Below are 16,428 nucleotides of genomic sequence, written 5' to 3'. Positions count from 1 at the left end.
AGTGTTAAAAATATACTGATTTAAAAAAAATCTAATACACACTGAAATCATTCTACCACAGGTATTGATAGACTTTTTATTCAATCTCTTATAGGTGTCTAACAGTGTATCATTATATTGCAACGTAAAACTGTGACAGAATGCACATCTATTAATTAATAACAATTATTAATAATCTAGTAATTATGCCATCTAATGCAATTGCATTGTGTGAACATGGAAGTTTGCAATCAGCACCAATTAACAACTCACTCCAGCACTCCTTCTACCTCTCAGCTCTAGTGTTGCTAGTTATTTTTCTTCATTTGAATTTTAGAGATATTCAAATCATGAACCCAGTATCGTGAACCAAATCAAATCATGGGATGAGTGTACCGTTATGTTCCCTTTCTTTATAACACCAAAACAAACAAAATTGACTATAAAATAAATTAAATACACATGAAATTATCACTAAAGTTTACTCTTCAGATTCAGACTACAGAAACATGTGTTGTCCTGATGTATGCTTTACAGGAAGACATCCACTGTCATCATTTAACCTATTTATGTTTTTGTTTATTGTTACTGCTGCTACATCATCTTCTATCATTTTCTATATTTAGTTTATGTTATTTTTTTCTTTGTTCCTCAGAGATATCCATGATTTGTCCTTGAATATTTATGTGAATATTTTTATTGCACTAAAAGTAAATATATTTGTAAACAAGAAAACCTCAACATTTGAGACTATTGTAGGTAATATATAACTTCTCACTTACGCTGCACACTTAAACAATTAAAAGGGCAGTTTAACAAAAAAAATAAACCTTTTTCTTAATATAGTTGATCAGCCAAGACCTATTTGGTGTGTGAAGTTTGCTTCGTTAGTAATAGACATAATAAGAAATGCAAGTATTATAAATCTTATATTTGTTGCCAGCTAGATCAGCCTCGTAACTCCAGCGCAAAACTTCAGACACCAAACATGTCTTTACTTTAGCATTTGAGGTAAGCGGAAAAACTTTGTAAATTTGACCTTCAGTTGAAAGTCCTTTAATGGAATAGCCCAGTCATAAATGCTAATGTTGCTAACACTGAATGAAAGCAAGTGGCCACTAATTAGCTAGATATCATGTACACTGATGGAAACCAGCTTTGGGTTTTATATTCAAGTATTTAATTAAAACCAGTAACCACCCTCACCCTAGACAAGACAAGACAGAAAATGGGGGGAAATTGGTGGAGCACAGGCTACAGCGTCAGCCGTCCATTGCTTGCAGTATCTCAGTGTTTCAATGGTGATGAAGTGCAGCAGTTAGCCAGAGGCCACAAAGCAGGAGAGAGTGTGACGCTGCACTGGTGTGGCTCACAGACAGAAAAAGAAAGAGACACTATACACTGTCTCTACAGAGGGAGTTATAACTAGACATCACAAGGCCAAGGGTGAACAAAACAAGACAGCCACACAACCAAAGACAGGAAGAGAGACGTGTCAGGATGCAAATGATCCTCCTCTCTCATACTGAATCCTTCAGCACTGTTGCAGTGACAGGAGTGCCAGCTCCAGCGCCGCACACACACACACACACACATATATATACACATATATATATATATATACACACACAGCCTTGTTTTAGCCTGACCCACTGCAGAATGCTGGTCTTTTCAGAGTTCATTTTCCTCTCCTCACTTTTAATCTGTTCATATAGAGATTTTTCTGCAGCTGCATTTGGGGGGATGATGGTGGTACTGCTGTATCACTGTGGTATGAATGCCACACATCAGTGTGTTCAGTTGGAGACGACACATTTTAAGTTACTTTTAACACAAAACGTCTTGAAATATTTCTGTGCCCACTCACAGACAACATATTCTGTGTTAGTTTTAACACAGAATGTGTTAAATCAGAAAAAAAAATATGACACAAATGGGTAACACAAGTGTGTTGTTATCTAACACATCACTTTTTAAAGTGTAGGACTATATCCTTCCTCATGTACACTGACCATAGTCAAAAGAGACTTAAAACAACTTGAGATATCCAGAAACAGTCTTTCATCACTGAGATGCTTTGTGAACCATCATCCACACTTGTAACATCCAGGCCTGCTTTGGCAATCATGTTGTGCAATGGCATTTTCCTGACCTGCACAAGCACAGTGATCACATCAACAGCCCTTAAAATCGCTGATGGAATTTTGTTTATCAGCGAGTACCAGGCAGACGAACCTAACTGTAACCTTTTCATCCTCTTCATTCAGCACTGATGGCTAAAAACAAGGCACGGCTCCCCACCAGCAAAGCAAGTGATTAGTCTGCCTGTCATTCTAATCACAAGCAGAGGAGCTGGATAATTAATCCATTTAATCTTAGCCAAAACAGGACTTAAAATGGGGAGGGGGGCACCCTGGGGTTTCTACTCACTGCTTTCTTCACTTTAAAAGACAAGTTCACCAAATCATCACAATTGTATCTATTCGTGTGCATTGATGAGAGATGTTTCTGGGGCTACATTCCCAGCACACTGATGCTAAATTTAGTCTAAATTTCAGCCCATCTGACCTATCCATGTCCCACCACAAATACATGCCTTCACAGCAACCGTTGCTAGATTGGACAAGTTTTACATGTTTTGTCAGTATGCCTCTATTTTAAGTGCATTATTAATGTCAAATGATATTTATTTTGTATGCATGTGAACTTAAAAGGACACTTCAGCGAAAATGAAAAAAGTAACCATGACTACACTGGTTGTAAACAGGCCTACTCGCCTCTTACAGTGGTGCCACAACTGTCTCCAGAGCATTCATTTATCAGTTTAAAGACCAGGAAAACCTAAAGTAACTTCTGATGATGTACTTTGAAGGTGGGAGGAGCCTCTGAAGAACTACAAGCACTCTGGTGTGGATTTGGTTTCTGCTAGCAGGCTCATGCAGAAGGATGCCAGATAGCCAACGGCACTGCCAGCAAGCCCAATACCACTGTCTGTGTTTATTAGCCTCTATATCAGTGGCAATGCTAGCACTCAGGATTTCTTTATTGCTAAAGGGGGATTCCCAATGGTTGTATGACATATTTACATAATGCATCCTGGGTATTGTAGCGAGAGAATAGAAGAAAAAACAAAAAGAGTGAAAAATCGTCAATCCTGTCCAACCAGTGAGGCTGAAGGATGCAATGCTGCGCTACATAATATTAATTGGTAACCTACGTCTAGGCCGGAATGCCCCTTTAAACTGGGCTTCAATTGAGGGGGAAGAAGCCCCTTTAGACCATGGCACAATTTTTCAGTTTCTCATTAGGTTGCTCAGCAAAAAATATCTCTCTTTCTCTCTCTCTCTCTCTCCCTCCCTCTCTCTCTCTCTAAGGAAAGGATGTAGACTGCAGATGAAACGGAGCACAGCAGCCATTGCTGTACATCCAACATCACAGTGAGCGGAAAGCAATGACAACACACTGAGGCTACAGCGGCAAGAGCCTTTAAAGGAGCCAAATTTAGAGAAAAAGCCTGGCCTAATCACATCGCAGCAGGCCAGTTTTACTCCCTAACCTCAGGGGGAAAACATATGAGCATATGAGTGAGCGGCATCCTATTTTACAGCCGTGAGCTCCGGCTGAAGCCGCTGATGTTTAACGGTGGAGATTCCTTAAGAGGCGTGAACAGAACCCCATTAGCGAATGCTAATTCCTTGATATGTTATGATTGTGTAACGTTGTGTAAACGAGGCCGAATTCATTATGAACGGCGTGTACACCACATCCTTCGTAGTGTTTGAGGGCATTTGCCAGCTTGTACATTAAACACACACTAAAAGACATGACCGTCCCCGACTAGCCCAGGTTTGAAGGCTATCTTAAGGGGAAAAAAGGCGACTAAGCGGCTTTTTTCCGTCGTTATGTTAACGTTGGTTCACACCGACTGACTGCCGCTGCTGTGGATGTGGATGTGGATGCGCAGGAATGTGGATGGAGGCCACACTCTCTGGCCGACTGCCTTTTTCACGGCATAGCACCAAAAACAAGTCATTTGTCAACCTGAGGTGACGGTGGTGTAAAAATGAGAAATATGAATGACCGTTGCCCACCTGAAGTGAAGCGGACGCGTGGCTCGCGCCATTACCGTGACAACGGAGCAGCAACGCCAACCGACACCGAGCAGCCTTCCTCGTCTGAAACGGGACGGACTTCAGGGTAGAAAACAGCGCACATAATCCATCTTCGTCGTCTTGGGGGTCGACAAAACTGAGGCGAAAACGCGAGCTGTCAAAGCTGCGAGCTTCCTCCAAGGATGGCTCTTCACGGGCGCCGCCCAAGTCCCGCCCACCAGGACCACCCTCCCTACAACAAGCTGCAAATGTCTACTGCTAAAATGAGCGTAAACATCGCTGTTGTTATTAATCACAGCCTGTTTACATTCTCATTAGCCTCACTGTAGGCCTCCTCTTTCGTCCACACCTCTTTATACGTGGAAAAGCTGAAGGAAAAATCAGGAGAAGTGCTTAAAGAAGACCGCGTTGATTGACAGGAGTATTAACCAATAGGAGAGCAGAGGTCAGAAACGGACTCAGACTGACGGTTGAGTCCCCCACTCCCTTATTTCAGTGGTTTGGAGGAGGTTAAAGCGGACAGGTGCTGCACATTTTATTTCCCTTCTGTCTAATTATTTGATGAAAAGATGGTGAAATATGTTAATAAAATGCTTCATAATAGTGCACATGTAAGCGAACTGAGACCACACGATGCCAGAATCAAACTGGTTTTACTGGCCAAGTAAGATATCACGTATAAGGAATTTGTCATAGCATCAACTCCCATTAAGACAGACATGAGTTAAATTCAATAAATAATACATTAAATAATGAATCAAACTGCAATAAATTAAACAGAGTACAGAGGAGGAAACAACAACAACAACAATAATAATAACAACGATTGCACTATTTAATGTTTTTTCTTTTCTTTGTTTTTTGGCGCTAACAAAAAACCACAAAGAATTTTATGATAAATGACTCCTTTGTCTCTGAATATGACACAAAAGAGCTTGTTTAAGTGCAGTAAGGTTGTCTAACCAATGATTTATATTGAACTTCATGACTGCCAGCCCCTGCATGAACCATTAAACAAAGTCAACTTTATTGTCCTGCCAACTACTGAGTGAAAAACGAAATAGATGTTTTATATTTATATACATATGCATAAATTTCTATTTATATATACAGATGTATATATATATATATACACATACACATATAGGTAAAGTTGGGACAGGGGCATGTTTACCACTGTGTTTCATCACCTCTTCTTTTAACAAACTCTGTAAGTGTTTGCGAACTGAGGAGACCAATTGCTGTAGTTTTGAAAGTGATATGTTTTCCCGTTCTTGTTTGATATAGGATTTTAGCTGCTCAACAGTTTGGGGGCTCATTTGTTGTATTTTTCATATCATATTGTGCCAAATGTTATAAGTGGTGACAGGTCTGAACTGCAGGCAGGTCAGTTTAGCACACGGACTCTTTTAATACGGAGAAATGCTGTCGTAATACATGCAGAATGTGGTTTGGCATTGTTTTGCTGAAATAAGCAAGGCCTTCCCTGAAAAAGACGTCATCTGGATGGCAGCATATGTTGCCAAAATATGTATACGTCATTCAGCATTAATGGTGCCTTCACAGATGTGCACATCACCCCTATACCATCAGAAATACTGGCTTTTGAACTGTGCACTGTTTATAAGCTGAGTGGCCTTTAGCCTGGAGGACACAGTGTCGATTATTTCCAGAAAGAATTTAAAATGTTGATTTGTTGGACCACAGGACACTTTTCCACTTCACCTCAGTCCATTTTAAATGAGCTCAGGCCCAAAGAAGGTGGCAGCGTTTCTGGATCATGTTTATATATAATTTCTTCTTTGCGTTTTAAAGTTTTAACTTGCATTTGTGGATGCAGCGATGGACTGTGTTAACAGACAGTGGTTTTCAGAAGTGTTTCTGAGCCCATTCAGTGATTTTCTCTACAGAATCATGTCTGTTTTTAATGCAGTGCCGTCTGAGGGCCCAAAGATCATGGCCAGCAAATACGGTTTTTGGCCTTGTCCCTTGCATACAGACATTTCTCCAGATTCTCTGAATCTTTTAATGGTATTATGTACCGTAGATGGTGAAAAGTTCTTTGCTATTTTATGCTGAAAAACATCATTCTTGAATAGTTGCACTATTTGCTCATGCAGTCTTTCACACAGTGGTAAACTCCTCCTCATCTTTACTTCTGAAAGACTCTCTGGGATGATCTTTTTCTACCCAATCATGTTACTGACCTGTTGCCAATTAACCACCAGGTGTTTTACCAGCCTTTAAAGTCACTGTATTTGTCTAGATTACAAATAAAACATCTTATTACAGACAGTTTTTTGTATTGGAAACCAATAGGCTCTTAACGTTTTTAAAGTTCAATTCATTATTTGTCAGCATATCTTTAAAAAAAATTCTGCTTGCATAAGCATTCAGTCCCTTCAGACAAGCACTTAGTAAACCCATCTTTTGCTGCAATTACAGTTTTAAGTATGTTGGGATTCCACCAGTTTTGCAAACTGTTTGAAATAATTTTCACCAGTTGGTCCTGTCAGATTTGCTCCAGGTTGTTCAGACTGGTTGGATGACACTTGTGAACTCACTCTCTCACTTTTCAGGGGTGCTGGAGCCTATCCCAGCTCTCACTGGGCAGAAGGCAGGAAACACTCTGGACGGGTCACAGGCCGGCTATATGCAGAGTTGAATGGTTTCCTTCACAGAGATATACATACACGTATATATACTGTGTAATATATATGCTGTAAATGTAAATGCAAACATATAAATATTTTATTCAACATTATTTGGCTTAGAATGTAGCTCCTCTCTCTGCTGTGAATTCGTGTTTTTCAAAAATGTTTTCAGCCACAAATTTATCGCCAAACATTGTTTCAGGCATCAAGCAGCGATTTTGGAAAAAACTTTCTTTTCATGTAATACCTTTCTGTGATGGAGCTTTTAGAGGCTTCAAACAACACTGAAAAATCGATACAATTCCCCTCTAAAATTATTTCATTCTACACTTTCTTTCTTTCTTTCTTTCTTACTTTCTTACTTACTTACTCACTTACTCACTTATTTACTGCCTTCCTTTCTTTCTTCATCTGGTTGCCTCTGTCTATCAGTTTGCCTCTTCCGACCCCAAGTGGACAGAAAGTAAATAACTGACTGGGTAAAGTGGGTGCATCCAAAGTCCGCCAAGCCCGCCCTTCTCATCGACTGTCATTTAAATCGACCAATCCCACTCGAGCCTGGCTTTGATTGGCGTCGACTGAGCCCAATAGCATTCGAAATCCCTGTAGACTTCGAACGTCCGGAAAATATTAGGCTTGAGGCCTAGACACGCGAAGCGTAGGACGGAGTCTAAATCGGAGAAGAACACCGATAGGTAATATTACAGTGTTAATGTCTGTGAGTTGAAGTTTAGAAGGTTGTTTGAAAGCGGGATTGTGAATGAGTTCGTCTGTCTTTATTAACGTCGTTTCCAGGACTTACATTTGAGCAAGTTAATTCTGCAAACCTGGAAGAGTCCCAGCAGTGTTCTGGTTAGCGAAGTAGCTAACTAGATAGCTTAGCATTGTGCTAATCAGCACTGCGGACTGCTGGCGAGGTTTGCTGTATTTGTGTTCGTTATATCGCTTTATGAATGTCCGGTCTTTTCTTGGCTCTTCATTCTGTGTAAAGCGCTTTTTTAGATATTTTGACGAGCGTCTTTAGCTCAAAAAAGTCGCAGCGTTCATATTAAGCCAGCTAACGTCACAACTGGTGTGAGACTGAATGGCGAGGCTGGTTGCCCCATTCATTGTCTGGAGGAGCGGAGTTTCAGCGAGTTGGGCTGGTTAAGCTGGTTATGCTTTTCGCAGATAAGCTATCTAGTTCAGTTTCTTCATTAGCGACATCTTGACAGCGTCCACACAGTTCAGTTTCTTTGCTGCTAATAGCATTGAAATCATGCCTAACTACATGGCTAACCTGTCAAGTACTATAGATAGCTAGGTTAGCTATCTGGCTAACTAACGTTAGCTTTATGAATAAGAGCCGCTAAAACCTGAAGGCCATCCGTAGTTACCTGTTAGTCCTGGAGGTTTTTCTACAAAGCAAGATTTCTCAGTTATTGGGTTAATTTAAGACTACAGTCAAGTCAGAGAACAGACATTGCTTATTTTGGGACTGAAGTTACTCAGCTTTTTGAAGAAATCCTCTAATTACACACAAACTATCCAAGAATGTTTTAGCAAGCAGCAAATGTTTGTGTTGCTTTAGGCGCCATGCATCTAAGGTGGTTTGACTTCTTCTGAGCATCTAGTCAGGTCGTAAACACCTGAGGACCTTTTACAAAGTAGGATTAAGTTAGCCAGTTAACTTAAACCTCAAGGTCAAGCCTGCCGAGTAGACGAAGTGGTCAGATACTTTTCTGTTGGGCAGTTCTTACTTTGGGTTTTAAGTGAACTTTATCTTCATTAAAGACAGAAAATGTTTTAGGGGCAACACATGTTCAGGACGTTTCTTCGTATACCACACTTCTGTCCAGATTATTATTTTTATCTGCACAGATACTAAACAACTGTAGACTTGGGGAGCAAAGCAGAATTGACTTAAACCTCAAGTCAAGACTGTCCAGTGGGAGAAGTGGTCATTCCTATTGGATGATACTCATTTGAGTGATCAGGGAGTTTTGTTTGCTTTTAAGAGTTAGATTGAACGTTTGGGTAGATGCTAAACATTTTATTAATCTCATAGGTCTTTTATTATTATTGATTAATCACTAAGCTAAAGTTTCTAATGAGTTAGATGTGCAACATTTTGTCTTTTCTTTCAGAGCAAACATGGCAGAGAATGATGTTGACAACGAGCTGTTGGACTACGAGGAGGATGAAGAGCCACAGGGAGCGACGGAGAGTGCAGTCCCAGCAGTGAAGAAGGAGGTAAAAGGATCCTACGTCTCCATCCACAGCTCTGGCTTCCGAGACTTCTTGCTCAAACCTGAGCTGCTTCGTGCCATTGTCGACTGTGGCTTTGAACATCCATCTGAAGGTGAGAAGCTGCAGTTTTTTGTAACTAAGGTAGTTATGGTCTTCAACAGTCTTCAAAAGGCTGCGATTTGTATGGTGTCTGGTTGAAGTCCAGTCTTTACATTTTTGTTATACTAATCTAAGATCATTTTGTATTTGCATACTTAATTACTGTTAGCTGATGGCATCATGTTTTTGCCACATCGCCTAGTAGAACACCTTCAATTTCTGTCATTTGATAACAGCTATGAGTGCTAAGTGGCTGTCTATATCGAAGTGCCAGCCGTCAGGGTCCAAGCACATTATGGAGCCAGTAGAACATGCATGATAGTTTTTTTTAGAGAGACATATTTAATATATGTGGAATCTCTAAAGGATATTTTGTACACACTGACCTTTTGCTCTTAGTATGCTAAGCAAAATATTTTTAATAAATAAATTAAAATACGTAGAATCAGTATTTGGACATGTATTTGCATGGTTGAACTCAATTAACGAAATAATTCCACAGGAGTTATCCGTCACAGAGTGCAGCAGAATATTATGTTAATCACAAAAAAGTTCTTCTGTGAATTGTGCTGGATACAGGGGATTGATTTCTGAACTTGTTTACTTTTTCACCGCTCTTGAGTTTTCATGTCTGTACGTACGGACACAAATGTGGTTTTATTTAAAAATGTAGCATCCACCCTTCTGTCAGAATGTCTTGGCTTGTTTCTAAGAGTTAAGGGTGAGAAAGTGTGACCATATTACGCCATGCTTGTGTTATTACTGGACACTTCTAAATGCTGTAATGCACTGATGATGTGCATTTTGTGTATATGTTCACACACGCAGCTGCTGGCGGAAACAAAACCTTGTGTGTGTGTGTGTGACCCAAGGAAACAAACCTGAAACTTAAGTGGACTGTATATATTAATCCTGTTTGGTTTCTCTGTCTTCGCAGTCCAACATGAGTGCATTCCACAAGCCATTCTGGGCATGGACATCTTATGCCAAGCCAAGTCTGGCATGGGGAAGACGGCAGTATTTGTTCTCGCCACACTACAGCAGATTGAGCCGGTTGATGGGCAGGTGAGTGGACCATTCTACATGCACCTAGAGGCTTAAAATGATAGTCTAAGGCATTTTCACACTTTAAACCTGGAACATTATAGGGATATGTTACCTGTAATGTTCAGGCTTTGCGTCATTCACACATGCAGCTTTAAATGGTGTTTCACCAGGATGCACATGTTCATACACCAATAAACAGGACTTCCTTAACATAAATGGCCAGCAGCTCTTTTATTTCTGAATCGTGTACATCATGTATAGGTTAGCTTTGTAGGCCGTGCTGTGTCTGTTGTGTGCAGCGGTGACCTTGCATGCAAGCCAGGTAGATGTTTGATGCTCCTCTCTAGAGTCATGTACATGTTCACTCATTACTCGTTTTTTTTTTTTATATATATATTTTATATATATAATACATAATGCATGTACGTATGTATGTATGTATGTAAAACAAAAGCTTTGCAGAAATGTTCCAGTTTGGCAGCTGTACTCTAGTATCACTTTTTCCTCATAATGTATTGCCATCTGTTTACACTTGGGCCCTGTTGGCAGTTTCACAAGTACTCTACTGTCTCATCCTGGTACATTGCCATGTCTGATTTACTGTGCTTTTCAGCTTCTATTCACATGTATAACTACTGTTAAATTCCTAGATAAAGGAATGTGTGTGGCTTTCGAGTACTGATTTAGTATGAGCTCTCCTTTGTCCTTGGCTGCATCCAAAACCTCATACTACGATGCCAAAGAGTATGTTAGCAGCTAGAGGTGCGTTCATTAGAACAGTATAATAGTAGATGATTTTGGATGCAGCCCTTGTAATTACTTTCAGTAGGATGTGAACAGACCGATACTAGGTTTGTGTTTACATAAATGAGCCATTGTGGTGCAGAGTACTAGCTACTCTCCAATGTAGTATTTATGCATAGCTGAGTAGCCTCAGGCTGTCAGTAACTTTTTGTTATGGCAGACAAATGAGTGGTACTGTGAATAATTTGGCATTTGATGTTATCTGTGGATGCTACTACTGTGGATAACTTGTGAAGTCAGCAGAGCTTGCATGTCTGGTGAAATGTTTTGTAAACATGCAGTTTCCACTCCCTGTTAACCATGCTATCTGTGAAATTCACAATTTTTGACTTTGACATTATTGTACTAATCTGTGAAGATGAGGGGGAGCACATAATTGTGTGTGTGTGTGTGTGTGTGTGTGTGAGAGAGAGAGAGAGAGGGAGAAGGAGAAAGAGAGACTAGACTAGGTTTAAACCGTTCATCTGGCTTGATGCCTTCTGCTTAGTTTGCTAATCCTTGGTGCAGCAGAGAGGTTTAGGAATTTAATATAATTTATTAGCTGTTGACAATGTTATTAGCCATGTAAGGTGTAGGGTTTTTTTTGTTGCAGCTGGTCAAATGCAGGTCCTGGGCATATAAAACTTCAGAAAAGCCCTTCTGCTGTTTACATATTCATGGTTACAGTTGTGTTGCAAGGACATGCTCTGAATGACAAATTTTGTCTCTCAGGACTATGGTGCCTGTAATTATGCTGATTAATGTTCACAGCTTATCTATTAATGGATTCATTCCTGTCCTCAGGTGTCTGTGCTAGTGATGTGTCACACACGTGAGCTGGCCTTCCAGATCAGCAAAGAGTATGAGCGCTTCTCCAAGTACATGCCCACAGTGAAATGCTCAGTGTTCTTTGGTGGTCTGTCCATTAAGAAGGACGAAGAGGTGCTAAAGAAGAGCTGCCCGCACATCGTGGTTGGCACACCAGGCCGCATCCTTGCGCTCATCCGAAACAAGACCCTCAACCTCAAAAATATCAAGCACTTCGTCCTGGATGAGTGTGACAAGATGTTGGAGCAGCTTGGTGAGTGTGCAGAGTGCATTATGTATTAGGGCTAAAACCAACACTTATTTCTATAATCAGTTAAACTGTTATCAATAATTAATCAACTAATCATACTATTACGCCCTCTGCCGCCTTTTGGCCCTTCAAAGCACCACCATAGTTCAGTTTCTGAAACGAATGCTTTTTTCTTTTTTTTCTTATCGTGCTACAAAACTGTCCAAGCCATGTTTCCTCCAGCACTTCCTCTAGTGTCTTGCAATCTTTAGAAATGAACGTGTACCAACGGTATTATAGAGCATTACAGAGTGCTTCTTCATAAAAACATGTTGATGCCATCTCCCCTCCCCACCAATAATCAACACTTTATTTTTATTTTATTTTTTTTAAACTCATCCAGGGCTAAAGAATACAATAAAAAAAAATAAGTGCACATGTGAAACCTTAACACTTAATGTATGAAAAACAGTCATTATATCATGAACATGCCGTCCACCCAACCTCAATATTGCAAAAACTATTTTTAATTTGCTTTGTCATTTTTTAAATGAAATTTTTACCACTAGCATAATGCTACTTTCCTTTAGCTTGCCAATGGGAATTTGTAATATCACAGTTCACTCTTTTGCTTTAACCATGGACAATTAAAGCCTGAAAGACATATAAGTAACAGTCTCATTAGACTCACAGTGCCCAAGCATTTAACCCTTTCAGTCCTGAATTGTGTTCCAGGGCACAATGATGATCTTGCTTTGTTTTATTTTTTATTTTATTCTTATTTTAAAGGCAGCCATAAAATAATGTTAAATGTTAATAACTGTTTTCTATTACTGTTTACTAGCTATTTCTGATGTTCTTGTAATGCACATTTCGGTATTAATATATAATAATTAAGTTATTATAAAAATATCATGTACACAATCTGAATTTAGAGAGATTTGTATTGCATTTACATTATACATTACATTATTACATACTATGAATGTATTTATAGACCATGCGTGCTAAGCATGTGTTCAGTTTTTTGCTATCTGACGTGTCAGTTTTGGGAATCTGAAATGTAGTAGTGCAAAAATATAATGTTAACGAGGCAGTTAAATATTTTGCATGGTCAGTTTTCTCTTTGGGACGGCTGACAGTATTTTCAGAACCTTTCTGGAACAGTTTTGAAAAGCACTGTTATCATTGCAGCTCTGTTCTGCATGTGGTATGTGGCTTTAAACTGAAGGCCTATAGTGTTTGTTTTTATTACTCCTACTAGCTGGTGTGCTGTGATTTTGGGTTGAACCATTTCTGTCTCTCTGTCTTTCATCTTTGGTACTTGTTTGTAAAATTGGAAGTGTGCCAAAACGCTAACTCATCATGTAGCTGGCAGGTTGCTAGAAGCGAGTGATTCACCTGTTGACACTGAAGCTGACAAAACTTATGCCAAATTTGTCTGTTTCTCCTTGTCTCAGATATGAGGCGGGACGTGCAAGATATCTTCAGGCTGACCCCTCACGAGAAGCAGGTTATGATGTTCAGCGCCACACTCAGCAAAGAGATCCGACCCGTCTGTCGCAAGTTCATGCAAGACGTGAGTTACTTGGAGCTGTTTCTGTTTATATATATTTTTTGTAAATACAGTTCATTTTGACTGTGAAAGTGGAGCTGGGTATGTTTATGTAAATATTTCTCTCTGTTTGGCTCTCCAGCCAATGGAGGTGTTTGTGGATGACGAGACAAAGCTAACACTGCATGGCCTACAGCAGTACTACTGTAAGCTGAAGGACAGCGAGAAGAACCGCAAACTCTTTGACCTGCTTGATGTGCTTGAATTCAACCAGGTGTGTTCTGGGGATTTATGGGTCTCATTTCGGTTGATTTATATTGTTCACCAGTAAATGAATAAGGAAATTTAATGACTCTTATTGCACAGATATTGGAATTACAGCTATGTGGTTTATACTTGATATGTATTATAGCTTGTTTAAATGCGAGGTGAAGTTATTGGTTATTATTATCAGTATATGTCTAAACTAGGTGTTAAATATTATCAGAAATATCATATCAGTGCATCTCCATCATGTATATTTTTTTTTAGCTCTCTGCATCATAACAATGATTATGTAGTGCTTTTCTCAACCCAGAAGCATTCCATAAAAATCACTGAATAACACACAAAAAAAGATACAGTAGTGTTTACAGCATGTCTACAGTGTTGTTGCTATGCAAAGTCATGCAAATGTTGACACATTAAACCAGGATCTGATATTTTGGCATGTGGTTTAAAGTTGTTAGTTCTAAAATAAATGAAATCTACATCAGAAGGTCAGTGGGCTGGCCAGTTGTCGATGTAAATTAATGTAATATGATTTGTTTGATCAGGTGGTGATCTTTGTGAAGTCCGTACCACGCTGCGTCGCTCTCTCGCAACTTCTAGTGGAGCAGAACTTCCCTGCCATTGCCATCCACAGAGGCATGGCCCAGGAAGAGAGGTGAGACTTCATTTACCTTTTTGGAAATGGGGCTAAATGGGTTATATCTGACACAATTGTTTACTTAAAATTTACTTGAAGGGTGAGTTATAGATGATGGTAAATCTCCTTCTCTCCCTTTCCGAAAAACAGGTTGTCAAGGTATCAGCAGTTTAAAGATTTCCAGAGAAGGATCTTGGTGGCAACTAACCTTTTCGGCAGGGGGATGGACATTGAGCGCGTTAACATTGTCTTCAACTACGACATGCCTGAGGACTCCGACACATACCTGCATAGGGTGAATATATGCAAAGACCCATTTATTCTTTAGACTTCAAGAATTCTTACTCATTTTGCCATACCAATTAGATGTATTTGGGTAATTATGTAATTGATTATGTAATACGTTATGTGATCAGTTTTGATACACATTCTGTACGAACGGGTTCAAGTTAAACATGACAAACATGACAAAATGGCTTTGGTTTTTGCAGTACACTGTACACACAACAAATCAAAGCATGATAAAATCTTTATAATTCTTTATTTTCTTCTTTCCAGGTGGCTCGTGCTGGTCGGTTTGGGACCAAGGGTTTGGCCGTCACTTTTGTGTCGGACGAGACAGATGCCAAGACCTTAAATGACGTCCAGGACCGCTTTGAGGTGAACGTGGCTGAACTGCCTGATGAAATCGACATTTCTTCCTACAGTAAGAGCTCTTTATCCATGTCCTTATTCAAGTGTTAGAAATATTTCAACTGGAAATTATCACAAAGCTGATTTTGCTATTAATTAGCATGTAATACAATTAGCTATTTGATTCCGTTGATTAGTATTTGATCAGATTCTGCCTTTAATGGAGATTTGATGGGCTAAATAGAAGCCGGCCATAATAAAGGAAAGGTCATTAGTGATTCATTCTCTGACATGTTTAACACTTCTAACGTTGTCCTTCCACTCCTCCCTGCCCTTTCTGTCTGTCTCTTCCAGTTGAGCAGTCCAGATGAATTGTTCCAGTAATGCCTGTGGTCCACTTGGTGTTTTTTGTAACAGCAGAAAAGGCCCTGCTTATTTTATTTTGATACCTGCTTACACACCCCACCTCTTCACCTGCCCATAGACTCCTCTCTCTGTTAAACATGTACCTTGTTTATTTTATTGTGGTCTGGGGTAAATCCTTTTTTAATTTCTCTTGTTAATCGTGGTTGTTTATTGGTTTGAGAATTAAAACTTTTTTTATACTATCCTGAGTTTCCTGGTTTGTGTTGGTGTTGCTTATTCATTTATACCTGAATAAGATGTCACATGCGTGCGTGCGCACACACACACACACACTTGCTGGCTTTGATTTATAGATTATGAACTAACACAGTTACATTACTATGCACAAGTCAGAGACCACCATTTGTTAATTTAACTTCCAGTCGAAACAGCCATGTACAAGTTACAAATTTTTCAGCTTCAGGAAAAAATATCAGAACACTACACAGGTTACAGAGGGAATTCATAACTGAATATAATGTTTATTTCAGTATTCAGGGCAGGAGTGTCGTGGGCAGGGATGGTGTGGCTTGTGGTTTTCATTTCAACAAAGCAGGTGCTGAAGATCATTTGTTGAAGACCAGCTGATTACACAAGTGGAATAAGGAGTGCTCCTGATTGTTTGGAAAGAAAACCTGCAGGGATAATTTTCCACCCCTCCAAAGTTTAGTCATAGAAACTGTGTTTTTCTGCTTCTCACATTTCAAGTGGACTGCACCCTTTCAGAGTGAGTTTTGGTGGTCCACTAGGTTTAGCATGGTTGTTAGGAGTCCCATTTTCTCTGTATTTTTAAATAATATTCTGAACTCCAGTTTTAGAAACTATTTTTCCTCTACCATTTCTTCCCATTCCTTATTCATGTGGATTATCTTATATCTAACCTCAAAAAAATCTGCTGAAAACCAAAAAGTGGTCTCTGTCATACGCACAGTAGTGTATGTGGTCATATGTACCTACAGAGGGAGCTG

The 16,428-nt window shown here is 39.6% G+C and overlaps 2 protein-coding genes across 3 annotated transcripts in view; one reads left to right on the top strand and one right to left on the bottom strand.

The window, feature by feature from the left end:
* si:ch211-239f4.1 (EVI5-like protein) overlaps positions 1-4,442 on the bottom strand; it is a 50,807-nt gene extending 46,365 nt beyond the window's left edge. For both annotated transcript variants that reach the window (XM_036563411.1, XM_036563412.1), the window contains exon 1: positions 4,071-4,442. The gene's annotated coding sequence lies outside the window, so the exon portion shown is untranslated. The remainder of the gene's footprint in view (positions 1-4,070) is intronic.
* A 2,913-nt stretch (positions 4,443-7,355) lies between these two features.
* ddx39aa (DEAD (Asp-Glu-Ala-Asp) box polypeptide 39Aa) lies at positions 7,356-15,663 on the top strand. Its single transcript, XM_036563428.1, has 10 exons — positions 7,356-7,440; positions 8,872-9,086; positions 10,011-10,138; positions 11,708-11,984; positions 13,421-13,539; positions 13,658-13,789; positions 14,331-14,440; positions 14,573-14,717; positions 14,981-15,128; positions 15,410-15,663. Exons 2-10 carry the CDS (start codon positions 8,879-8,881, stop codon positions 15,424-15,426), a joined length of 1,284 nt encoding a protein of 427 aa, XP_036419321.1. The 5' UTR covers positions 7,356-7,440; positions 8,872-8,878; the 3' UTR covers positions 15,427-15,663.
* The last annotated feature ends 765 nt before the right edge of the window (positions 15,664-16,428 follow it).

Source organism: Colossoma macropomum, unplaced genomic scaffold, assembly GCF_904425465.1.
Source record: "Colossoma macropomum unplaced genomic scaffold, Colossoma_macropomum, whole genome shotgun sequence".
In the NCBI taxonomy this organism is placed as follows: Eukaryota; Metazoa; Chordata; class Actinopteri; order Characiformes; family Serrasalmidae; genus Colossoma; species Colossoma macropomum.
The sequence above is the reverse complement of the archived record's forward strand: the minus strand, read 5'-3'. Positions and strand labels throughout refer to the sequence as shown.

Excerpts from the sequence above, each read along its gene's own strand:
- ddx39aa (XM_036563428.1), top strand. The coding sequence starts at position 8,879 with ATGGCAGAGAATGATGTTGACAACGAGCTGTTGGACTACGAGGAGGAT. Across the intron at positions 9,087-10,010 it reads CTTTGAACATCCATCTGAAG|TCCAACATGAGTGCATTCCA; the intron begins GTGAGAAGCTGC and ends CTGTCTTCGCAG. Across the intron at positions 14,718-14,980 it reads CCGACACATACCTGCATAGG|GTGGCTCGTGCTGGTCGGTT; the intron begins GTGAATATATGC and ends TCTTCTTTCCAG.